Source organism: Lonchura striata, chromosome Z (genome assembly GCF_050655825.1).
Source record: "Lonchura striata isolate lonStrDom1 chromosome Z, ASM5065582v1, whole genome shotgun sequence".
Taxonomy (NCBI): Eukaryota; Metazoa; Chordata; class Aves; order Passeriformes; family Estrildidae; genus Lonchura; species Lonchura striata.
In genome coordinates this window covers 58,443,938-58,466,380 of record NC_140740.1, presented here as the reverse complement: position 1 = coordinate 58,466,380, position 22,443 = coordinate 58,443,938, and the positions used below count along the sequence as shown (strand labels likewise).

General features: G+C 37.3%; 2 protein-coding genes across 7 annotated transcripts in view; one reads left to right on the top strand and one right to left on the bottom strand.

Moving 5' to 3' along the window:
- The first annotated feature begins 76 nt into the window (after positions 1-76).
- DIMT1 (DIM1 rRNA methyltransferase and ribosome maturation factor) lies at positions 77-7,219 on the top strand. 2 transcript variants are annotated; one of them, XM_077790517.2, is made up of 12 exons: positions 77-397; positions 503-576; positions 869-955; positions 1,330-1,391; positions 1,503-1,596; positions 1,698-1,747; positions 2,554-2,677; positions 2,789-2,881; positions 3,586-3,650; positions 3,908-3,971; positions 4,431-4,537; positions 5,263-7,219. In XM_077790517.2, the coding sequence occupies exons 1-12, from the start codon at positions 343-345 to the stop codon at positions 5,303-5,305; spliced, it is 918 nt and encodes a 305-aa protein (XP_077646643.1). In that variant the 5' UTR covers positions 77-342; the 3' UTR covers positions 5,306-7,219. The 2 variants fall into 2 exon arrangements, with proteins under 2 accessions (XP_077646643.1, XP_021390040.1); XM_021534365.4 differs by lacking the exon at positions 5,263-7,219 and having other exon boundaries at positions 216-397; positions 4,431-5,210.
- Positions 7,173-22,443, bottom strand: part of KIF2A (kinesin family member 2A) — a 54,542-nt gene continuing 39,271 nt past the window's right edge. For 3 of the 5 annotated variants that reach the window (XM_021534361.3, XM_021534362.3, XM_085566975.1), the window contains exons 15-20: positions 20,396-20,506; positions 17,721-17,788; positions 14,550-14,700; positions 12,833-12,934; positions 10,657-10,792; positions 7,173-8,908 (exon numbers count right to left, since the gene is read on the bottom strand). In XM_021534361.3, the coding sequence (XP_021390036.1) occupies positions 8,823-8,908; positions 10,657-10,792; positions 12,833-12,934; positions 14,550-14,700; positions 17,721-17,788; positions 20,396-20,506 (654 nt within the window). In that variant the 3' untranslated portion in view covers positions 7,173-8,822. Of the gene's footprint in view, positions 8,909-10,656; positions 10,793-12,832; positions 12,935-14,549; positions 14,701-15,903; positions 16,018-17,720; positions 17,789-20,395; positions 20,507-22,443 lie in introns of all 5 variants that reach the window. The other 2 variants (XM_021534356.3, XM_021534359.3) reach the window with 1 other exon arrangement.

Below are 22,443 nucleotides of genomic sequence, written 5' to 3'. Positions count from 1 at the left end.
CCGTCCCCCGAGGGTGGGAGGCCCGAGGCCGCGCTCGTGCGGTCCGCCGGCGCGCCAGGGGGCGCTGCCCGCCGCCGGCCGCGCGCGGGGCCGCCGCCAGCTCCGGTGCCGCGCGGCACGTGCGGCCGAGCGGGGCCGAGCCGGGCCGAGCCGAGCTGAGCTGAGACGGGCCGGGCCGGGCTGAGACGGGCCGGGCCGAGCCGAGCCGAGCTGAGACGGGCCGGGCCGGGCCGAGCCGAGCTGAGACGGGCCGAGCCGGGCTGAGCCGAGCCGAGCTGAGACGGGCCGGGCCGAGCCGAGCCGAGCTGAGACGGGCCGGGCCGGGCCGAGCTGACTGCTGCCATGCCCAAGGCGCGGGCCGGGAAGCGGCCCCAGCGCCGGGAAGGCGGCGCCGGCGGTGAGTGCGGAGCGGAGCGGGCCGGCAGGATCCCGGGAGCCCGCGCCGAGCGGGGGCCTGTGGGGAGCGCGGCTGCTCACGGTAACACGCCCGTCTCTTCCCCAGGCATCCTGTTCAACACCGGGGCCGGGCAGCACATCCTGAAGAACCCTCTCGTGGTGAACAGCATCATCGATAAGGTGGGAGCCGGGCCGTGCCGCCTGCTGCGGGCGGGGTGCCTGCGTGTTGGCGCTGCTCCGGACGTGGCTGCTCGCCGGCTGTTCACGCGTGGCCAGCGAGGCGCCATAAATCGGTGCCACGGCATTCTGGTTCTCCCCGTTTCCCACTCGTTACTTTCTAAACGACTCTCACGCTCCCTTGATACCCAGTTCCAACTTATTACTGTGTCAAAAGCGCTTACTTTAATTTTAAAGTCAAATGATTGCACGAAATTGGTTCTACGGAAGCACTCAAAATGCTGTTTGTCCTTAGGCTGCCCTGCGCCGAACAGATGTCATTCTGGAAGTGGGCCCGGGAACTGGAAACCTGACAGTAAAGATGCTGGAGAAGGTCAAAAAAGTAAGTACAAATTCTCTTTCATACACCCCTTTCCCAAGCTCTGACTGTGCTTTGGCTTAGAGTATGGCAAATAGAAGGGTCTTCATAGGCATGATGAACATACGTAGAATTACTCCACTGATACTTTTCTTAACATATGAATAGTCCCGATGGGTTTTTAGCTGATCACATAAATTTTGTGTGGTTTTGTCAAACTACAGTGCTATAATCCATTTATGTGGTAAAGCTTCCTTGTATTTGAGAGGGAGGAAGGTACATAGCCTAACATTGGAAGGATTCTTTGAACCCATAACAACAGATACAGGGCTGGGATTTTTACAATTAAATTCCAGTTAGGAGATGCATGGAGTTTTAAATATATAATTTTTTTTTAGGTTATTGCTTGTGAAATTGACCCTAGACTTGTTGGTGAGCTTCAGAAGAGAGTCCAGGGCACGTAAGTATCAATTATGGGAAACAGGAAGCACTAAAGCAGTGGTGCTGCTTTGGTACAAATTTTGGCAACAGTGCTTATCTGAGTATAACCACAATGTATCTTTTCCCCCAGGTGTCTAGCAAACAAACTTGAAATCAAGGTTGGTGACATCTTGAAAACAGATTTACCATTCTTTGATGCATGTGTCGCTAACTTGCCTTACCAGGTATGGGACAAGCAACATAGCAGGCAACACCATAAACAAAATTACTTTTAAATGCTCATTTCCCAGAAATTATACTAACATTATTAATTTTTTTTTCTCAGATTTCTTCACCTTTTGTTTTCAAGTTATTGCTTCATAGACCCTTTTTCAGGTATGTGGAAGAATAGAGCTCTGTGTTACCTGAGAGGAAAGAAAATAGTTTTAAAAATGTTTTCAAATCCAGTATTTTTTTAGTTCCTGAGGTACAAGTGTGATGGACCAGAGCTGTACCAATTTTTTTCTGTAATACATAGTCTAACAGTGCCTGGAAATTAAGTTTATGTTGATATATTGAGCATGAGGAGAAAATTTAAAGTTGGCAACAGTGAGTGCCCAGCAGATAAAAACAGGAGTTACATCTCCTTAGTATTACAACTAAGTATTATTCCAAGGATAAGCAGGGCATAATAGCATTTCAAATACCTTCCTGGCTAAGGGTGAAAGGGTAGAATCAATGCCAAATCACTTTCTTGTTGTCTGATGTAAAAATGTAACCATCTTGTCTGTGTGTCAGACATCAGTATGTCAGCAGCTCTTGATTTCTCTCAGAGGAACATTGGTAACATTACCGGTCAGTTTTTGGAAAGCTTGGGTTTGAAGGACTCAGCAGAGAGTTACTCAAAATTATTTATTACAGTCAGGCAACTCTGAGACTAGATAGTCTCTTTGATCCTGATCCATCTAGCAGTAAATAATCAAATTATGTAACAGCTTTAAGGAGACTTGGATGGCTTCACCAAGTTTTGTGATGGGTTTTGGGTTTTTTTTCAACATGCTAATCAAGGCAAAGTTGTTTATTACGAACATTTACTCTTCTAATTGCTGAGGCAAACTGTATGTTTTCCAAGTGTGTTCATTTGGCTTCTGACATAAAAATGGAACACTTAGAATTGATTTTCTCATTTCTGTTACTCTCAGGTGTGCAATCCTTATGTTTCAAAGGGAATTTGCACTTCGTTTGGTTGCAAAACCAGGAAGCAAACTGTACTGCAGACTCTCTATTAATACTCAGTTATTAGCTCGAGTGGACCATCTGATGAAGGTAGGTCACTGCCTTTAGGTAACTCAGCTATGAAACACAGAAGAGTGTTGCAAGGGATGTGAGGAGTTTGCTGCTTATTCACACAGCTGCTTGACTGCTCTTAACTAACAGGTTGGAAAGAACAACTTCAAGCCTCCTCCCAAAGTCGAATCCAGTGTTGTCAGAATAGAGCCAAAGAACCCACCACCACCTATCAACTTCCAGGTGAGCAGTGTATACTCAACGTAACGTTAGTGATAATTTCATATTTCTTCCCAGTTACTATTCAGTTCTATGTGCTGATTCTAGTACAAACTACCAGCTATTTATTCATTGGAGCTTCCAAAATGGCTTTTCCTCTCTTGATCAGGCTTGTTAGACCATTAACACAACATGCCACCACCAGCTGGGGGCAGCTTTGTCAAGTACAGTATCTCTTATAAGACTAAGATCAGCTGGAGAACTGCTAGTAGTAATGTCCCTTTGGTCATGGTTTATGGCTCCCAGAGATGTTTCTGGCTGATAATTTTGCAGGTTTTGATCAGAGAAATATATGAGATTTATCTTCAGGTGAGTGTGTTTAATCACCGAAGACAAATGTTACAGAAGAGTATTCTTAATTCTTAAAACACTTCAAGACCATTTCAGCCTTGCCCAAGGTTAGCCAGATTTTCTTCGTGTCTGCCTTCTCTGCATGTAATAGCACTTTAGGCATGAAAAAGAACAATTCAAAGGATTTTGGGGGTGAAGTATTTTCTCCTCCTTTTGTATTTCTTTGTCTAAGAGAACTGGTTTTGTGTTGTTTAGAAGGACATTTCCATGAAGGATATTCCTTTTGTTCAGTATTGTTATGAAGATGTCAGTAGTGACTGTTCTTGTTTGTAGTAGCTGTATGTTGCTTTCTAAAATTCTGAAATTTTCGATTCCAGGAGTGGGATGGTCTGGTAAGGATAGCCTTTGTTAGGAAAAACAAGACACTCTCTGCAGCATTTAAGTAAGTAACTTCTATCGGAGGACCAGTTAATGATTTCTTTTGTGCAAATGCATAGCAGTGTTACATAGTCAGTGATAAACCATGGTGGAAGATTAATACTGATGTCAGAAGCTTTTTCTTTTAGAAGAAAACTAGGCAGCTTTTTAAGAAGAACAATTTTGTGTAATTGTTGCAGTTTTTTATAGTAGACATTTACAACCAATTAAGTGGACGAACATTACAGTTAAGTTTTTATGCTAAATATGTATTTCTTTCAGATCAAGTGCTGTAGAGCAGTTGCTGGATCATAATTACCGAGTTCATTGTTCCTTACATAATATGGTAAGTTCCTTCTTAATCTAGTCTATTTCTGTGTACTGTGACCTACATACTAACTTCTATGAGTAAAAAATTAACATTGAAAAGCTTAACGTATCAAAGGTTTTCCAGAAGAGTTTGAAGGTGGGAGGAACTTTCCTCTTTTCTTAAAGAAAAATCTAAAAGGGTAATTAAATCATAGTAAAAAAGCTTAAAATCAAGTCTATTTTGACAGTATAGTCCACATTATGTATGTCTCGAGGTCTTTTACTAATTTAATAAAACATGTCTTGTCTACTTTTAAAAACAGATATGATTCATATATAATGAGTGAACTGAGATACAAAAATAGAAGAAGTATAACTTAATTTTTTCACTTGAAACAAGAACTGTTCTAAGAGCAGGAAATAATTAGATTATTTAAATGAACCTTTTTCTGTGTTTTGAGTAGAAAATAACTTCTGTCCCATTTTTCATTGACAGGAAATCCCTGAAAACTTCAAAATTGCAGAGAAAATACAGACAGTTCTAAAAGATACAGGTTACTCTGAAAAACGAGCCCGTTCAATGGATATAGATGATTTCATTCGGTACTCTTTTTTTTTTTTATGTTTATGTCTTCCTTTTAAGCTTCTTTAAATTCTGTCTGCATCTGTAGCTGCATAGCACAGATTACTAGTGGATTGCACAGGAATATTAGGGTTTCCCCCTTAGTACCAGACACTCCGTGCTTCCAGTCCTGAACATGAACAAACACTTAAGGCCTAGTTATATATTTTAAATGCTGTTTATAATATTCAGAGCCAACTAGCTAAGGATCCCTATTTCAGGTGTTTGTATACTAGACCCTTCTTTAAACCTCCTTTAAAAATGGCCATTGTGTAAATTGGTTATTAAAACTTCTCTAGTCTTACACAGCCTTTCTCTGCCTTGAGGATTAGGCCATTGTCTGTAGCATAATTTTAAATATGAATGATTAACTGCTATATTCTGCTCTTACTTTCGGTGGCATTATGAATCTTACTCAATTCAAGATAGAAATTCCTAGCTGTTTTTCATTTGGAGAACTAAGGTCATGCTCTGAAAAAACAGTGAACCTGGAAGGATCCAACGTAAGTAACTGTATCAAAAATAAACCTGCATCTCTAAAATTACAAATTTGCTAATAACTTCTAGTTTCAGTTTTGTTAAAATTCTTTCTTTGCAGTTGATCAGTGATGACTGCTTTCATGCTATTTTCTTTGCACATCTTAAAAATGCCTCAAGCTGAAGTTTATATTGCTAGAATTGTGATATACATATTTTAATCTTTCAGATTGCTACATGGCTTCAATTCAGAAGGCATCCATTTTTCATAGCTACTCCTAGAAGAATGGAAGATGCTGTATTTTTTCACCAAAGTTTTGCCCAAGACAGAGTGAGTGCAGTGGGACAAGGTCCTCATAAAAGCAACAAACAGAATATGGCACATATGCTTGGACTCAAAATAAAATGTTAGATATAATTTTATTGCAGATGGTAGGCAAGAAACTGCTGCTTGGTATTTTAAAAGCATCAAATTGTTTCAGAGCTGAAGTGAGGAGCTGGACTGCCTCATGACTGTACTATCCTCTATGTATCCAAAACATGGATTGATGATCATTGAAATATATGGTCTCCAATGATGGACTTCACCTCAGTATATTCATGCACAATACTCAACAATACAACCCATAATGGGTCTGGACAACAAAAAGAAAGTCGTAGTAATTCCTTTTTTTGGTATCAATCATTTGTGTGTTTGTTTTGAAGTGTATTTAAACACTTCCTTTTGATTTGAAGTGTCTGTTACTCTTGTCACTCTGGTAACTACCAGCACTCCAAGCCTGTTAGTAATCTGCTTCTGTTAGAGAATTCCAATGAGTGTTTCTCAGAAAACAAAAGAATTTATCTTGTGGGCTTGATGTCATTTAAAGAATTGCCTTTACCCTCTCCTTCACAGTAGGAACTGGAAAAAAAAAACTACCAGTGGGCCAGGGCTCATAAACACAGACAGCGGGGTTGGGTTTTTTGTTAACTAAATTCAAGTAGCTATTTTTTAAGGTAACTATTTCACTGTTAATGCTGGAAAAAGTTTTAGCACAGATCATAGCTTTCAGTGAGATTAGAGCAATGCATGCAAATAAGCAAAACCTCCTTTAAGAAAAACACATTATTTAATCATTAAGGTTGGAAAAGGTGTCCTGAGTCCCAACTAGCAGCTTCATTGACATCCCATCAGTTTTTAAAAAGTAATTGATTCAGAAGCATGTATAGAAATAGGCACTCAGATTTACAGACATGCTGAAGCATTGACTTTAAAAACTGACTTGCACATTTATTTCACAGTTTAATAATTCATTAATTCTAGTGCTGCTTCACTTCATGCAGAATCAAATGATGATTTAAGTAGATTCCCAAAAAGAATATGGTTGGACTAATACAGAAGGAACAAGTGCTGAAGATACGTGTCACACTTCCTTGATGCTTTTGTATTGCTGGAGAGGAATAGAGGATCAGCTTGTTTGAATCCTGTTAAAATAATTTTAGTCTATTATGGCAATGGGCTGCAGAAATTCAAGTTCCACAACCAGCCTTATCAATTTTTCTTTATTCTGACTGCTTCAGTATCAGGTGCAGATCTCACTTACAGCAGGCTCTGGCACAAAGGCTGGCAGTAGACACAGTTTCAGCTAGCATGTGCTACTTGACAGGACACATTTAATTTACAGGGCTTTGTAAAAAGGTGCTGAAAGCTGACTCCTTTCTGTCCTTTTGGGACCCATAATAAGGTACAGCCTGGTTGTGGTGCTAGGCTTGCATGGACAGATAGTATGGAAGCCACTGTTACTCCTGTGGGATGCCTCAGTTTTCAGAAGCTTTTCAGAAAGTAAGAATTGTCTAGAGCAGCTTCTGAGAAAACCTGTACTATCACCTGCTAACAGAAGCTATTGCCTTCTGTTCCATTGGTTTTTTTCTTTTAGCTCTGATGAGTGATCTTCAAAAAATGTTCAGAAAGGGGTGTGATTTTTTTTAAGATCTGCTGCAAAACTAAAGACAGAAGAGTGGTCTGGGGAACTTCCTTCTATATAATGAACTTGTATAGAAGAGTTGGCTTTATTCCAAAATCAGAGGCCTTTTGAAAAATGTAACTGATGTACTTAAAAATTGAAGCCCTTCCCAAAGCATAACAGAAATTCTCAGATGTACTTCATTTAATAGCTTAATTTATTAAACACATTATGTAAAATCTACATTGTTTCAGTTTTCATGTTTACACACAAGAGGATTTTTTATTTTTAACCATTATGCGACAAGAGCTTCCCATAGCCTACCTGTCTATGGGAGATACAAACATTAAACACTACAAGAAGTTCTGGCTCATTTAACTGTCTTTTCATTGCCTTCCCTTTATATCCCCCCCGCCAGCCTGCACAAACAAACAAGCTTGTATTCCAAAAGTAGTTTTTAAACATTTCCAAGGGATAGTCTGCTGATACAAACTCCTGGAAAGAGGGAGAACTAGAGAGATCTACAGTTCTTACATGAAAGGTCAATCTTTTTTGCATACTGACTTCCAAAAATATATCGAGTGCCACCATCTAAAAAGTGCTGATACACATGGCGCCATTTGTGAGAATTCAGGTATTTGTGGGATTTCTATTAGCACTAGGTAGAGGTATTGTGCAAAATCGTCAAATGATGCAATTTCACCCCACTTTTCAGCTGCTGGCACTGTACAAAGGGAAAAATAGGTATTAGCTACTTCTTAAAGCAACAGAACTACTCAAGCTACCTGCAAACTACGGTTAATGTACATGTAACTTTATCATGCATCAAAATCCAAGTTTTTAAAACAGCATGTGAAAGGCCAGTATGGACATGTTTATCCCCAAATTTTGATAGTTAATTTATCCATACATAGCATTATCACACCATACCACATATCATATTGTCTGCATTATCCTAAGATACAACTCTCCTCAGTACATAAAACATTAGCCTTTAATATACATCAACTAATTTATATTTTTGTGGATTTTTGTTGATTTGTTGTTTTTTTTTGGTTTTTTTTTAATTGTAACAGATAAGATGTTAAAATTATATAACTGTTCTTAATGGTATTCAAATAAATCAAGATTCCAGATTTTCACATGAAAAATGGAATGTCCAGCTGTTCATCCACTCTTAACAGCCTGCGGTTCCTCTTAAAATGATATGGCACATCCTGTGAAATGAAACTATCCACCAAAAAATAAGTCTTCTTGAAACACACACACACTAAAGTAATTTATATTGACAAATAAGGAATGTATTTTTTAAGGCTGTGCTTCAGAAGAAGGAGGATATTTAGGGTTAAGTAGCCTTCATCAAGGCACAGATGGGAAGAGTTAAGCACAGCTGTTTGTGGAAGAGAAGTTATGTAAAACCAGTAGTGAGGTGTGCATGCACGCCACAGTTTTAAACTGCACAGCTGGTCTCAGTCATAAAACTGAACATGGTCAGAAGGAAGTGCTGTGACTTTTTAATGGCCACAGTTTTACTTTATTAAAAATATGGCAAGTATTTCCAAACATTTCACTATTTGAACAAATGAAGTATTTTAAACAAAATGCTTCACAGATCTGAACCCTGCAGGTTGTGCTGTCTGGTCTAGAAGCATTTTGTAGACATCAGGACCACTTCACATAAAACTGAAAATGTCATTCAGGTGAATAAGAAATAGGAGATTTCCACAAACATTTCTAACATTTTGATTCTTTCAAGTAGTTGAGTTCTCTCGGTCACTAGGTTTTGTAACAAGTGTGTGCTACAGCAGTACAGGTTCATTAATTCCTTTAGCAGCAGAGGCCCTTTTCAAAGGGCACGTGGTCTTTTCGGGTTGATCTGTTTACTGGCCTGTTCCTCTTCTTGTAGAGCTGCCCGGAAAGATTTCACTTTGTCTTTAAGGAAAAAACAGAAGAATGAGTACTGATGCTCCTGTGCTCAACAGATCTTGAAACTAAGCGCTGATCCTCCACCTCCCAGCCCTAACAAATAACAAAGAACATTCCTCCACAAAAATAGCTGACGCTACAAGGGGATTGAGCTAAACTTGGGTTCAAAACCATCCAAACAAGTTGCTTAGCAACTTAGCGTCTTCTTGGATACTACCCGTCTCTAGGCAGGACAGGTTTTTAAACTGCACAATTGTATTCCCAGCATGTGAACTGTTCACGCTTCCATTCTTGTTCTATCTTAGGGAGTCTAGGGAGATATACAATACCTATATCCTATTCCTTCCCAGCACCTTCCAAACCACTTTTAGGGACATAAAAGCCATATTTAGAGTACAGTCTGCCATTTCTAGTACATTCTAAAACCCAGAATAGTAAATTCTAGTCCCCTGTTTTCTTACGAATGTGCAAAACATCTGTGAATAAGTTTTGGAACTTACTCATTGTAAATAGTTAAATATATTGTTCACTGGTTTCATTGTAACTCAGTAAGAATGGGAGAAACCTAAAGAAGGAAGTGTGGCATCCTTGTTTTTCTGCTCCTATCCCTTCTGTGCTCAGTAATATGCCCAAGAATGAGGAAACTAAAATGATGGCAAAAATATGTCAGTTGCACAGCGACAGAAGTAAAGGCTGAACAATTCAATGACCATTACATGCCATGAGCACAACATAGATGATACCAAGACAGCATTTTTGACTTTATACATGTAACCTCCTGTAAAACTACAGTTATATTAAGCTGGCTGTAAAGATGTGAGATCTCCTAGCATTTTACCTCCAGGAGCTTTTTCAAAAACAGTATCTGCTAAGTTTCTGAAGAATAGGTAGTCACCTAAACTGCATTTTTTTATTGCTGGTGTCTCAAATTGTCATCTTCTGAAGAAAAAGCCATCATCCATAAAAAACAAAAGGAAACTCCAAATCCTAGCAAAAGTGTAATTGGCATGCTCAAGAGGCAAGCAGGCCACATCTGATCTGCTTGTTGTATTCCAAACAGATACTCAGACTGAGTAAAAAGTGAGATTTTAACTCACAGGTTTTTAACATGTATCAAGAAAACTGTTCCATCATCCTCCCAACCCACCCTTGAGCTTTTGTCAGTATAGCAGTATATATCCCAGAGTTGAAACAGTTAACAAAAAATGAAAAGGAAAATTAATCTCTGGGATATAACCAACTGACAAGTGGAAGACTTAATTTTGGGCACTAAGAATTAGCTGCAGTTTGTTTTTCAACAAACATAGGCTGTGAAAGAAAAAATTAAACTAATAGCTAAAATACTCAGAGCCTAATGGTACTCTTAAGCACAGTCTTAAAAATGATAGCAGGCTCCCTGCTACACTACAGAACAGCAGTACTTTTTCCTCATTGCATGGCCTTCTATTTTTTTTCATATAGTTGGTTTGGATTTTCTTACCTTCCTTTAGTGTTTTGGAAAAAAGAAAAGTTGCAAGACTGAGTTTGTACGTCCTGGAGTTAAAGCAAGGACTCCTCCTTTATCTTAGGATTAACAGATCATAGATATGAACTTGTTCTTAGACTGCAGAATAAATGTTCCTTCCATTGAGGGCCAGCATAAGCAGGGAAAAAAGACCCTAGAATACAGCCACTTTCTTTTTTTCCTTGTTTTTACTGCAAGTCTCTATAGCATATGCTAATAATGTACAAAGAAATTATTAAAAGCAACTTACCTCTAAGTTCAGCCAGAACATCAATTTTTTGATCTAGAACTGCTTCAAGTTGGGTAGCGTAAGAATCCACATCATAGTCCACTTCTTCTGTCATCTCAAGAAGTACTTTTTCAACTTCCAACCATCTAATGGATTCCTAGAAAAAAGTTTAAAAATACAACAAATTACATCAGCAAAGTGTAAAGACAAATAGCTGATTAAGACTCTTTTGCAGAGTGACCAGACACATTGTACTACCTAGTCACCTCAATAAGACAGATTTCAATCCAAAACTGAAACATTATTCCTAATGCAGCAAAACTGCATCTTTTTCTACATTATTTTTTTAATTTCAGTGGTCACATTATCACAGGCAAACTCCAGCTACCCAGTTCTCTTAACATTCGGAACATTAGATGGTTGTAAAGCTGAGAAATTTAGGGAAAATAACTTTCTCATGTTTGTCTCCCCTTAGACAAGAGTCAAACTTTGAAGTCAGGCTCTAAGTATGGGCTGCTTACCACTATATAGTCACAAAATCATTATTACATTCAAGGAGCCAGCATAATAATTGCCCTGTTTAGAGAGAAGTTGTATAAAAGGATACCTATTTCAAACTCGCTATTATATGATCTAAATCCACACATAGTATATTATCTAAACATAATAAAGGTTGATTAAAAGAGTTTATCTTTGCACTCTGAGCATTACAAAAAATAAGAAGGGGAAAAAAAGCTTGTAGCAAAGAAGAATGCAGCCAGGAGTATAAGTGTTATAGAACCATGCAAAATTGTGATCAGAAGAACTAAGTCCATTATAAATGCTTTAGTTAAAGAAAAAGAAAGCAGCTGACAGTTCTAGGTATACTAGAAAGCTTGGTTTGACATATCAAGTCTTTCCCTCTGTACTCCAGAGCCCAAGTGAAACTGAAAATGTAGTCCAAACCCCTTGTCTGTTTTTTGACTTTCAGGAGAGATGGAGCTTATACTGGGGTAAGATTCATGTCACCTAACATAACTTTATACATTGAAGACAAAGACTCCTGAACATGCAGAGCACTGTAAGTTGCACTAGTGTATTTTAGCCATTTTTGTTAGGAAAGGAAGTTGTATCAGCTGCTTTCAGAAGAATGCTGACAGAAGATGACTAGTACAGCTGCTGACCTTTGTATCGGTGCAGCCCACCTACATACAGCATAAACTAACAAGCCATGCCATGAACAGAGAGACCTGAGGCTTGAACACATTTCCTCCCGGAGACAGACAGAAGGAGCAATAATCTCTAGCAGAAGGCCAGATGGATACACAGAGGCAATTACATCTTAAACTAATGCAGCTTGTCTCTCCAGAAGCTGCATTAGGACATAACCACAGCATATGGCACATGACTTGCACACTTCTGTATGTTTTACTTCAGGGCTAATGTTCCATAAAAACTAGATCTCTACATCCAATGTAAGATGTTTTATTTAACATCTTGCTTTATTGTAAACACACATCAATGTTCCACTAAGTGAGATACCTAGGCTGAGGAGATAATGTGTATTCCCTACAGGTTTGATAGTCTGCTGTTCTCTAGGAACAGATGTGCCAAACAGACAGCTTGCCTGAAGGCTTTAAGGTTATGAACAGAAGCAATCCACATTTCCTTCTGAAAACAAATAACTCATACTTATTGCCATGATTTTGTGAGTGTAAAAGGTTCCATAGCACTGACCAGCACTACATGGGAAGTATTCCTTCCAAAAGCCCTGACTAATAGTGAATTAAATTTTTATGTATCTGTAACATGGAATCAAATAGGCAGTTTGAAATACATGTTTCTCTTCTGGATCTCAGCGGGAGATGTCACAAAAGAAAACTCACATTCAGACACAATACTTAGATGGAGATGACCAAACAGAAGTGGTGCCAACAGAGACATTAATTACCAGCCCAGCAAAGGAAAATTTTACAAAATTTGTGGAATAACACAGAAATGTACTGCTCTGTAATCATGGGGACAAAGACCAGGTGTTACAGAATCTGTTCCTGTTTGTTTGGTACAATCAGTTTAATATAATAAATCAGTTTAGGAATCTTTGACAGACAAAATGACTACAGATCACATACTCCTCCATCTTCAAGAGTATGCACTTTCATTGGGAAAACCTGGATTCCTGAATTAGGATAAAATGAAGTGGAGGTCCATCTTTTACCTGGAAGACAGTCCTGTGGTCTTCTACTACTTGCTCTTCCATTTCTACCATTTGTGACACAGCTTCATGGAAACTAAACAACTGCGGAGAAACTTCTTCTTCCTAAAAACAGCAGTTAACTTTGTTAGCATGGAAAGAACTGCGGCTACAGAAAAATGTTGAATGTGACCCATTTCATCACAGAACATGGAAAAAATATGCAGAAGGCAAAACCTGTCAAAAACAGAATTTAATACTTAAAAGAAGTATTAAGAAAGTCTCTAGGAATGAATAGAAGGGGCAATAAATTCAAAGTACTTACAGAGTTAAATTTAATTAATATTCATCAAAAATTTCCAGTCACTAATCCTAGCAAATACCAGAAATCAAAATATTCCACATAAAAATAACAAGTTAAAATAATGCAAAGAGGAAGTCTCAAGGGAAGAATCATAATTTCTAATAGATTTTAATGCCCACAGAAGATTTTGGTGTTCTGTCAGGGCTTTCTGTTATGCATGCTGCAACAGACAGGAAAAAAACTTTCAAAAAAAAGAGAACAGCAATTACATTCAAAACATTCCAGAAAATCAAAATTAAATTAAACTTTTGGGGAAAAAAGTTAAATAAATGTGAAGGGAGAAATCTAAAATCTACATAGTGACTGATAAATTCAAATAATGTATACATGGATTTACAAACTGAAGCCTTCTAAAAATGGCTTCCTTAGAAATGAATAGTCAGCAACAGAAGAAAGTACTGTAAGCTGTAATTAATGTTTAGCAACATGAGGAAGAACATTGTAGTCCCTTACACAATGCCTTTGAAATATTTTTAAAATATTTTTTATAATGTTATTTAAAGCATTAAGTATAGCTTAAATTCATTCAACATGAATGAGTGAGCAATGAACAAGTGATATGAGAGGATATCTGGTTGGAAGGAACATCCAATAGGAAGCTCTAGGAATCACTACCATGTTCTTATGAAACAGAGTCCTGGAAAAAACGTTATTTACTAAAGTGAGATATACCACAGAGATCACAAAGGGATGACTGACAAAATTTAAGAGTCTTGTGAAAAATGTTAGGACTGTAAGGATTTTTCTTTTCTATTTTTCATGGGCATTTTCACAAATAAGAAATTTAATCCCTTTTGAAATGTAAGGACCAGGACTAAAGCTGATAATCAGCAATGAGGAAGAATAACCTTTAGAAGACAGCTCTCAGGTCCCTACTCCTCCAGCCCAGGGAGACATACTGGGAACATCATGGGGTAAGCAGTCTTCCTAAACACTGTACTGGGGATTCACCCTAGGAAAACCAGGAGGAGGAATGATGGGTAGCCAGATTTCCACATGCAGGAAAAGACAAATTCAGTCAAAATGAAGTTGCATGCAGGGAAAATAATGCTAAAAATGAGAAATGGTTAAATAAGACAGATGAGTTTTGCCTAAAAAAATGTGATGCTATCATGGAAAAAACGCATACTGTAGATCATCACCACAGCCTGCCTAGACATTGAAAACCCTAGTCAGCAAAGAAGACAAAGAAACCATTCAAGAAACATTTTTGGGTTTGGTGTTTCTTTTGTATGGAAATGAGCATAATACCAAAACAGAAAAGGTGAAGAGGTATGCTGTATGTATTTGAGATCTTACTAACTGGCTATTGATCTGGATTTGTTCTGCCCACTGTATGTCATCATCTCTTTCCACATAATTATGTAAATCACTCACATTTTGTTCACAAAGCAGTTTGAGATCATCCCTCTGAGGAGAGCTTCCCACACCCCACTGTGTCTCCAAGTCATCCATCTGATTGGAAGTATGGTGTATAATGGAACGGATATCCCCTGTGACATTATGATCAACTGTCAGCTCCTTCACCCTATGGGCAGAAAATGTTTCACTTGAAAATTAGTAACCTCTTGTGCAAAAGAATCACAACTAAAAATAAAGCTCTATGGGTTTATGCACAATCAGTTTATTTAATAAGGAAGATGATGATGTCAGCTTCACAGATTTAATGTACTTTCAGTGACAAAATGATGTTAGTCCAATTCCTAAAAGGTATGAACCCTTGCATTTTTATCACTTGAATGTGGATTAAAGTAGATCTAGCACAAAATATTTATTTTCTGGTTGAAATCTTACTATTTGTTACCATTTAGGAGGGCAAAAATTTCAAACCCCTCAACATTAACTCTTATTACAATGGGTGATATTTCAAAGAAAAGGTCACTAGCACCCTCGACCTGATAATCTTTCTTTTCCTGCATATACAGTTATACTTTAAAAAAGTTAGTCAATCAGCTCTGCACTAGCTGTTATAAGCAAATCAACCAAGAAATTCTGAAGAAAATTATAATTTGCAACCAAACATTTCAGAGAATAAACAGATCCTTTAATTAATTTCAAAGGTGAAAATATTTTAATAAAAATGGTAGTAGTTTTTTAATAAAAATGTAAGTAGATTAAAGATTGACTGTGATTCTGTTAAAAAAAGCCTATTTAAAAGCAAGTTTATGAAAGATGCATGAAAGTCTAAGGGCAAGTTTTAGAATATACTCTTAATGTCTTTAATGGGAAAACTGTTCTTTCAAGTTCTTTTTTTATTTACTACAATGGAAAATACTTTTCATTTATCTTCAGAGTGCTGAAAAGCTTTAATAACATACGTATATATACATGTTATACATACACATATATAACATACATATATATATATATGTATATATAAATATATTTATATATGTAAGAAAATTTTCCCTTTCAGATATTCAAATTTTCTTAAACACAGAATTTTTAGATTTGGTCCACTAAATGTACAAAGCTGACATCACCATTTCTATTTTTTTTTAATGTATGAAGGAAACTAGCAAGCCTGGATACAGAATGTGGATGTTTAAGGAGGGTAAACAAAATACTGGGAAGATGATTGCGTATCATGCAGAACCATCACCTGCTAAACCAAAATTAAAACAAAGTATGTGTGACTCAAGGCAAGGGGACTAATGAAAGGTTGTCTGTAAAATTACATAGCCAAAAAGAAAACTTAAAAATAAAGTTCCATGTATAGAATGAAGTAGACCTGGTGTTTGAAGGAGAAAAGTCGTCATACTCATAGGAAGGAGAGAGATCAGAGCGACTGCCACTACCCTGTGAGAAGGGAATGTCCGAAGGACTAATTCCAAATTCCTTTACTCTGCAGCAGCAAAATACAGTGGCAAATTAAAAGAAAATGTTCTCATAAACACAGTTAAAATGACAACTCTTTGTTTAGCATACTTCTTTAATTGTTTAACTACAAAATCATTTTTATAACACAAGTGTTTTGACATATTTAAACTCTCTGCAAACAGTTCAGATCACTGGAAAAACTGAACAAAACCAGTGCTGCTAATTTGCAGGAGACTGTAACAGCAGTGTTTTGAGAAGAGTAATTCCAGATTTTGGTTTGTATACTTAATATTATTTGGTCTACATTCAATATTCCACTAAATGACTCCTTTAAAAATATCAAATCACTACAGCTACAAAAGCATAAATTCTATGTCACCTCCTTTTGTCACTGCCCACACACTAGTGTCCAGCACCTAAAACTAACTACTATGAAAATGATGTATTGTTAGAAAAAAATAAAAATCTAGAAAAAACACATGAAGCAACATATCAGTGACATGTATATACTCCATAACAACATATAACTTTAACACTAAGAGGAGGAAACAGTTTCAGTACAACTATTTAGTACACTAGAAGAGGTACTTAATTTGTTTTGTAGTGACTTTTTATGGAGTCACTTCAGCAACCTAAGTTGTATAAAGGGTAGAAGTCCCAACAAGTCTTGAATGTGCGAGGTCTTGCATCATGTTACTGTAAGCAGAGGAGTAGATGCCTCATTTATTTCTAGGAGGAAATGAGACAGACTGGTCCAAGCAGGCAGGTTTACTCCTAGCTCCATTAACCTAGACACAAGGACATTTGGAGACTGAGAGAAGCAGGCAGTAAGCCTTCCTAGTGGGCCTTTGTGCCTTGACAAGTAGAAGCAGTTGTGCTTCTGCCTGACCTCTCACTGGGGCAAACAGACCCACAGATGGTAGCCTCTTCTGGCAAAGCCAGGGTTTCTGATCTCCCAGAGGCTGTCTGCCACCTTGGTCCTTTGCATCAAAGCGTGGGGTGTCTGTCTCTGAGGCATAGGTCTGGCTGCAGGGACATACAGGAATTGATTACACCATCTCCACAGACTCTAAACATAGGAGAACTGCAGTAGCTGAGGGCTCCTTTCACACTCACTGGAGAGAGTTGAACAATTTTTTGCAGCAGTACAGGTCTCAAGTGATGCATCTGCCTTTGGAGGTGCTATTTTCTCTACAGCGATCATAAAGCTTGTTGGATTTTCTGCCTTTTTAAGCCTTTACTTAGGGTTCTCAGATATTTGCTTGAATTTGGGAAGCATGAAATTTTATATGTATATATAATACAGACTGGCAACTGCACACAATTCCACAAAAGAGATGGGGAAAAAAAAAAATCACATAATAGAAAGGTATTTAGCCAACACTCCAGGGAATTGTCATGAACACCAGCTTCCCCTAAAGCAAGAGATGGTCCTTTCAAAGGGCAAAAGTAATGTAGCCTGTCCTACATACTTTGCAATACACATTATCCATCTCTCAATAATGGCATAGATGCAGTTTTAGTAGATTCTTTTGTAATGGTTGTACAAAGTGACAATTTAAATTGAATGTGAGCCTGGATCAGTAATTTGGTTTTGATTTTATTAAGAAACACAACTACCATTAAATTATTCAAGTAGCTAAAATAATCATACATCATGGAACAGCATTATTTCAAATGTTGGTCATCAACAGCCAGTACAGCTTTAAGAAATAATGTTTTTCATACCTATTTGCATATCTCAATGTATTTAGAGTGTTTTCACATGATGCCATCCCTGGAGAAATCGTAGCAATCTGGTGAAAACAAGCCACATGTTAGCAAACCACTTTATACAGATTAAAGGGTAGATAAATTTAAATGTATATATATTTTTAATGTCCAGTTTCATTTCTGATCTTCTACGAAAAATATCTGCTATGTACAGCTATCCTTATACAATGACATCTCAGGGACACAGATGTCTAGTCAAAGCTTCAATTTAATTTTTTTAACCGTACCATGAACATCAAGAATTCACAGAAATACAATTTCCCCAACCATCTTGGTAATCTGCTGTGTAAATGTGAAATTGTAACTTAAAAATACACTCCTAAAAAAAGGAAATACATAACTCAATAGGCCCTAAGTTTAATATATCCTATAACAATTACCAAATTATTTTTTATGTATCTTTTGAGACCCTCTTCTGTTCAAGGAGATTCTATGCTGATTTTGGCCACATCAGAAACTGAACTTAGTTATAGTAAAGATAAGCTTGAGTTTAACTATTTTCCTAAGTAGAGATATATTTTTTCTCATTAGGAATTATCTGTAAACAGGATTTGATGGCTTTCACAAGACCTATCTGGAATCTAAGGTCTTTCTTTTTCCAGTTAAATTAACTACTCTGAAGATAGCACCACATTTCCCAAAATCATCAAAAATTAAAACTGACTGGGAAAAGTGGAATCATTATTTCTCCTAATTTCTCTCAGCAGTCCAATTTTTCCACCTGTTCTTTTCCCTAAGCAGTTGTAAGGGCTCTACCCAGAACAAACACCTCTGTGATCCTACACACTAACATTTTTGTGCCATCATAGACTCAGGAGACTAAAACTGATAGTGATTAAATAATCCTCATCTTCTCTTTCATACTGCTGCTGACATTCCTGTATAAAAGCAGAGGTAGTCATCCCAGGAAAAATTTCTCTTTCTGGGGAGAAAGGAAAACTATGTGGTGGATGTGATCATACAAACCTAAGTTTAAACCTCTAATACTGGTACACATCAATTAATTAAGAAAACAAGAAGCACATATTTGAGATCACACTGCCGCATGTCTCTTCTGGGTGCTAGTCAACAAAAATCTAAAACTTCCTAAAGCCCTTCCAAACTCAAATAACACCAGTTTAATGTTCAGAGCATGCCACAGACAGTGATGTTTAGATTGATGGCATTTGGCTTCCCAAGCCATTGCTACATGTGATACAGCCTGGAGACAGCTGAACTATCCTGACAATTGGAAGTGGTGAATGAAATCCATGTTTTCCTTTGCTTTGTCATTGTGGCTTTTGCTTTACCTATTTACTACCACTGCTGTAACACTAGGAGACTGCTCCAACACTTTAAGAAGCATATGGTACAGCTGCTCTAGGGAAGTGCCACTGTAGATGCCTTGGTCTGTGTGAATACCCTGTTCAGGACACATAAATTTTTGCACAAGTCTTGCTGTATAAGCTCTGCTCAGGCCCCAGCCAGCCAATTCTAGGCAGGACAGGAGGACTCAGAACTCTCTGCTGCTCACTTTCTTGTTCCTAATTCTAAATAAAGATGAAAAAGGCTGAACTACTTATGGACAGGAGCATCTTTAAGATGTGTAATAATCATTCTTCCTATTTTGAGCATCTCTATGCTGCTTGTAAGCCATCACAGTGCAATCAATGGCCCTGTTGGGACATGGAAGTCTGCAGGTTCCTACTCCTACCCTGGAGGGCTGACATGTCTGACCACTTCAGCTGTGACTGCAGCACATGAAGGATGCAACATGACAAGGAGCAGCACTGGTTAAAAAAAAAATTATTCTATGTAGTCACACTGCAATTTTCGAATGACAATTAGTTATCCTACAATGCAACTCTTAAAAAACTTTAAATGGTTTCTCAAATTATTTAGACAAGAACAGTAAAACTGCAATGACTGATAAAATGAAAAAAAAATTATGCTGACTGCAAAAATCTGGATTTCTTTTGAAGGAAGCAAATCCTAGTCATAACTGTTCATAGTATGATGTTTCAAATTTTATAAGCTTTCAAAATATTTTTCTGAACAAACTTGAAAGAAACAAAGAGTTTCCAAACCATAGTTAAATCACAGAGAGAATACTCCACCCCTAAAGATGTAACTTTTAAAACTGCAACATATCTATTAACAATAAAAGGAAAAGTCATATAAAAATGAAGTATAGAAACTAGCCATTGAGTTTTACTCAAATATTCTCCTTACAGATTCATAAATCAGAAAGCAAGTGGAAAACATATAGCAGGTATTTTATTTCAGGAATCCTTTAGTAACTTAAAAATCACAAGATTTTACTACATCATTTTATACAAATTCCATATTGAAAAGCACCACATAGTTGAAGATGTCTTATTCAAACAGCATGTTGGAGCAGTGTATCAAATCTCTCAGCTGATTCCAATGCTTGACAACTCCTTTAGTGAAGAAATTTCTTCTAATAATCAATCTAAACTATTGAGAAATGTCTCTTTTGAAATCCCTCTTCACATATAATGTCAATTAGTAAATAAATATAAGTCCAACACACTACTAGTATCATGCAACCAATTTTTAAACATAAAAGCCTAAACTTGCAGTGTCTTCTCTCTTTGTAATTGTTAGAACAGTTAACCAAATCAACTCACCATACAGGTACGTGAGTTTTCTCCAATGAATGAATCTCTTAGTACCTGAGTAAGTTTACTTGCTCTAAAAGGTGTGTGAGGTTTATTCCGGCCTAAGGCTCTAATGCATTCCTGAAAGAACAAAGAGATTCTTTATCATGGGTTAAATAAACATAATAAAAATGCAATTCAGAATCAGAAAATACATGCCTTATATTTGATGTACTCCCCCAAAAATATCATTAAAACATACTGCTAAAAGCTTGGATTCAATAAGCATTAGGCTTCCACTTATCATTAAGCTCAGTAGAGAGGAAAGAATAAAAGGATTAGAAGCCTAAAAACTGTTTCAATGTCATCCAAATTGTTTACATCTATTGTATCCAACAACAAAACTAAACAGTGTTGATGTGAAATGTTCAGGCTTACTATTATTCCTGATCATCAGCTACAAAAGCCTGAATGAGCTACAACCTCTGCCAGCAGCAGCAGCATCATGGGCAGGGACATGGGTTAACTGCACCAGTTAAAAGTAGTGGCTTTTATTCTGATTTTACCACTGTCTTTCTTTACAACTTAGAAGAAAACCAACTTTCTGAAAGCTTCCGCAGGTTACTAACCAAGTAGGCCTAGCTCTCTACCGGAAGCAAGCTCTCTTCTCAGCATTGGAAGACATTGGAAAAATTAGGTCACTCCCTGTTTTATGTGACGGAACAGGGATAAGATTGTCTCTTCCATGCTCAGAAGCAAGGGACTACACTAATATTTGCAACTGATTGGCTTCCAGTGAGCAATACTGTGTAGACGTAAGTATTATGAAATTACTACAGAAGATACAGCAGAACTAAGTACAACAGTGACACCAATCTAACCATCACTTCTGTCCACTCAGTGCTCTAATATTGTCTAAAAAGTTATTTCTATGCAAAGAAATTTTAATTCTAAATTTTTGTATTGTTGTCATCATAATATTTTGCCTGTGAATTCCAGACACTGCATTTTCCTTAACTGACATCTCTTCAGATGCAAGGCTTCCTTGGCGCACTTTGAAAGTATCTACACTCAGAACTTCTACAGCCAACCAAACTTCAATTGTATTTCAAATTAGAGCTTCGCTTTTACCTCCACTAAAAAATGGAATAGCCTTTGTGTTACATGAATAATTCTATAGAAGTTCAACTAATCCACCAGCTGCAGACATATCATATATTGAATCACTAATATGGCAATCACCAAGCTTTTAAATGATATTTTAATTTAGTATAATGATTTTTAGTTTGCTTACACTGGAAAAATTAGCATTGGACTATCTCCTTACTAGTAAAAGATCACTGAAGGACATCACCAGCTTCTAAATTTCTAGCAGAGTTTTAAAGTATATTTAGTTTTCAATACAGCTCTGAAAACCAGGTAACAAAATGACAACACTACTCCCATGTAGAGACATTACAGAAATAAATTCCTGTGCCAAAATCCTGAACAGGCTAAGATAAGACTGATATCCAGACAGAAAGAGCAAATCTGGGATTATCAACAAAAACCACTGTCAGAATGTATTAGTTTAATTGGTATTTGAAAATAACTTCATGACTTCTGAATACAAATGGAAAAGGTTGTATAAAGTTTTTGGGATAGATGGAAAATGGCATACATGTCACTGAGAAACGTTTATGGTTTTGCACCACCTTTTAGACCTCTGCAAGACATCCATTTATTTTTATTTCCCTCTTTCCCAAGTAATTTGGATGAAAATCACTAGTACAGCAGCAGCAGAACATTTTGCTATAATTAGAAAGACAATTTATATAAAAATTAACCGAATATATTGTATGAGCACTATCCAGTACAAAAGAAATACTGAAAAAAAACCCACCTCAAACCAGTCCCTCAAAACAAAATAGCTTTATTCAGTTACATTTGAAAATGAGTAGTAACATCAACCAATGGCTCCTGCATTGCCTACTTTGATGTTAAAGCAGAATAGGCCGAAGTTTTAGAACCGCTCCTTCCAATTTTTCAACATGCCATAGAATTTTGTAATGACACATTATACATCACAATTTTATGGT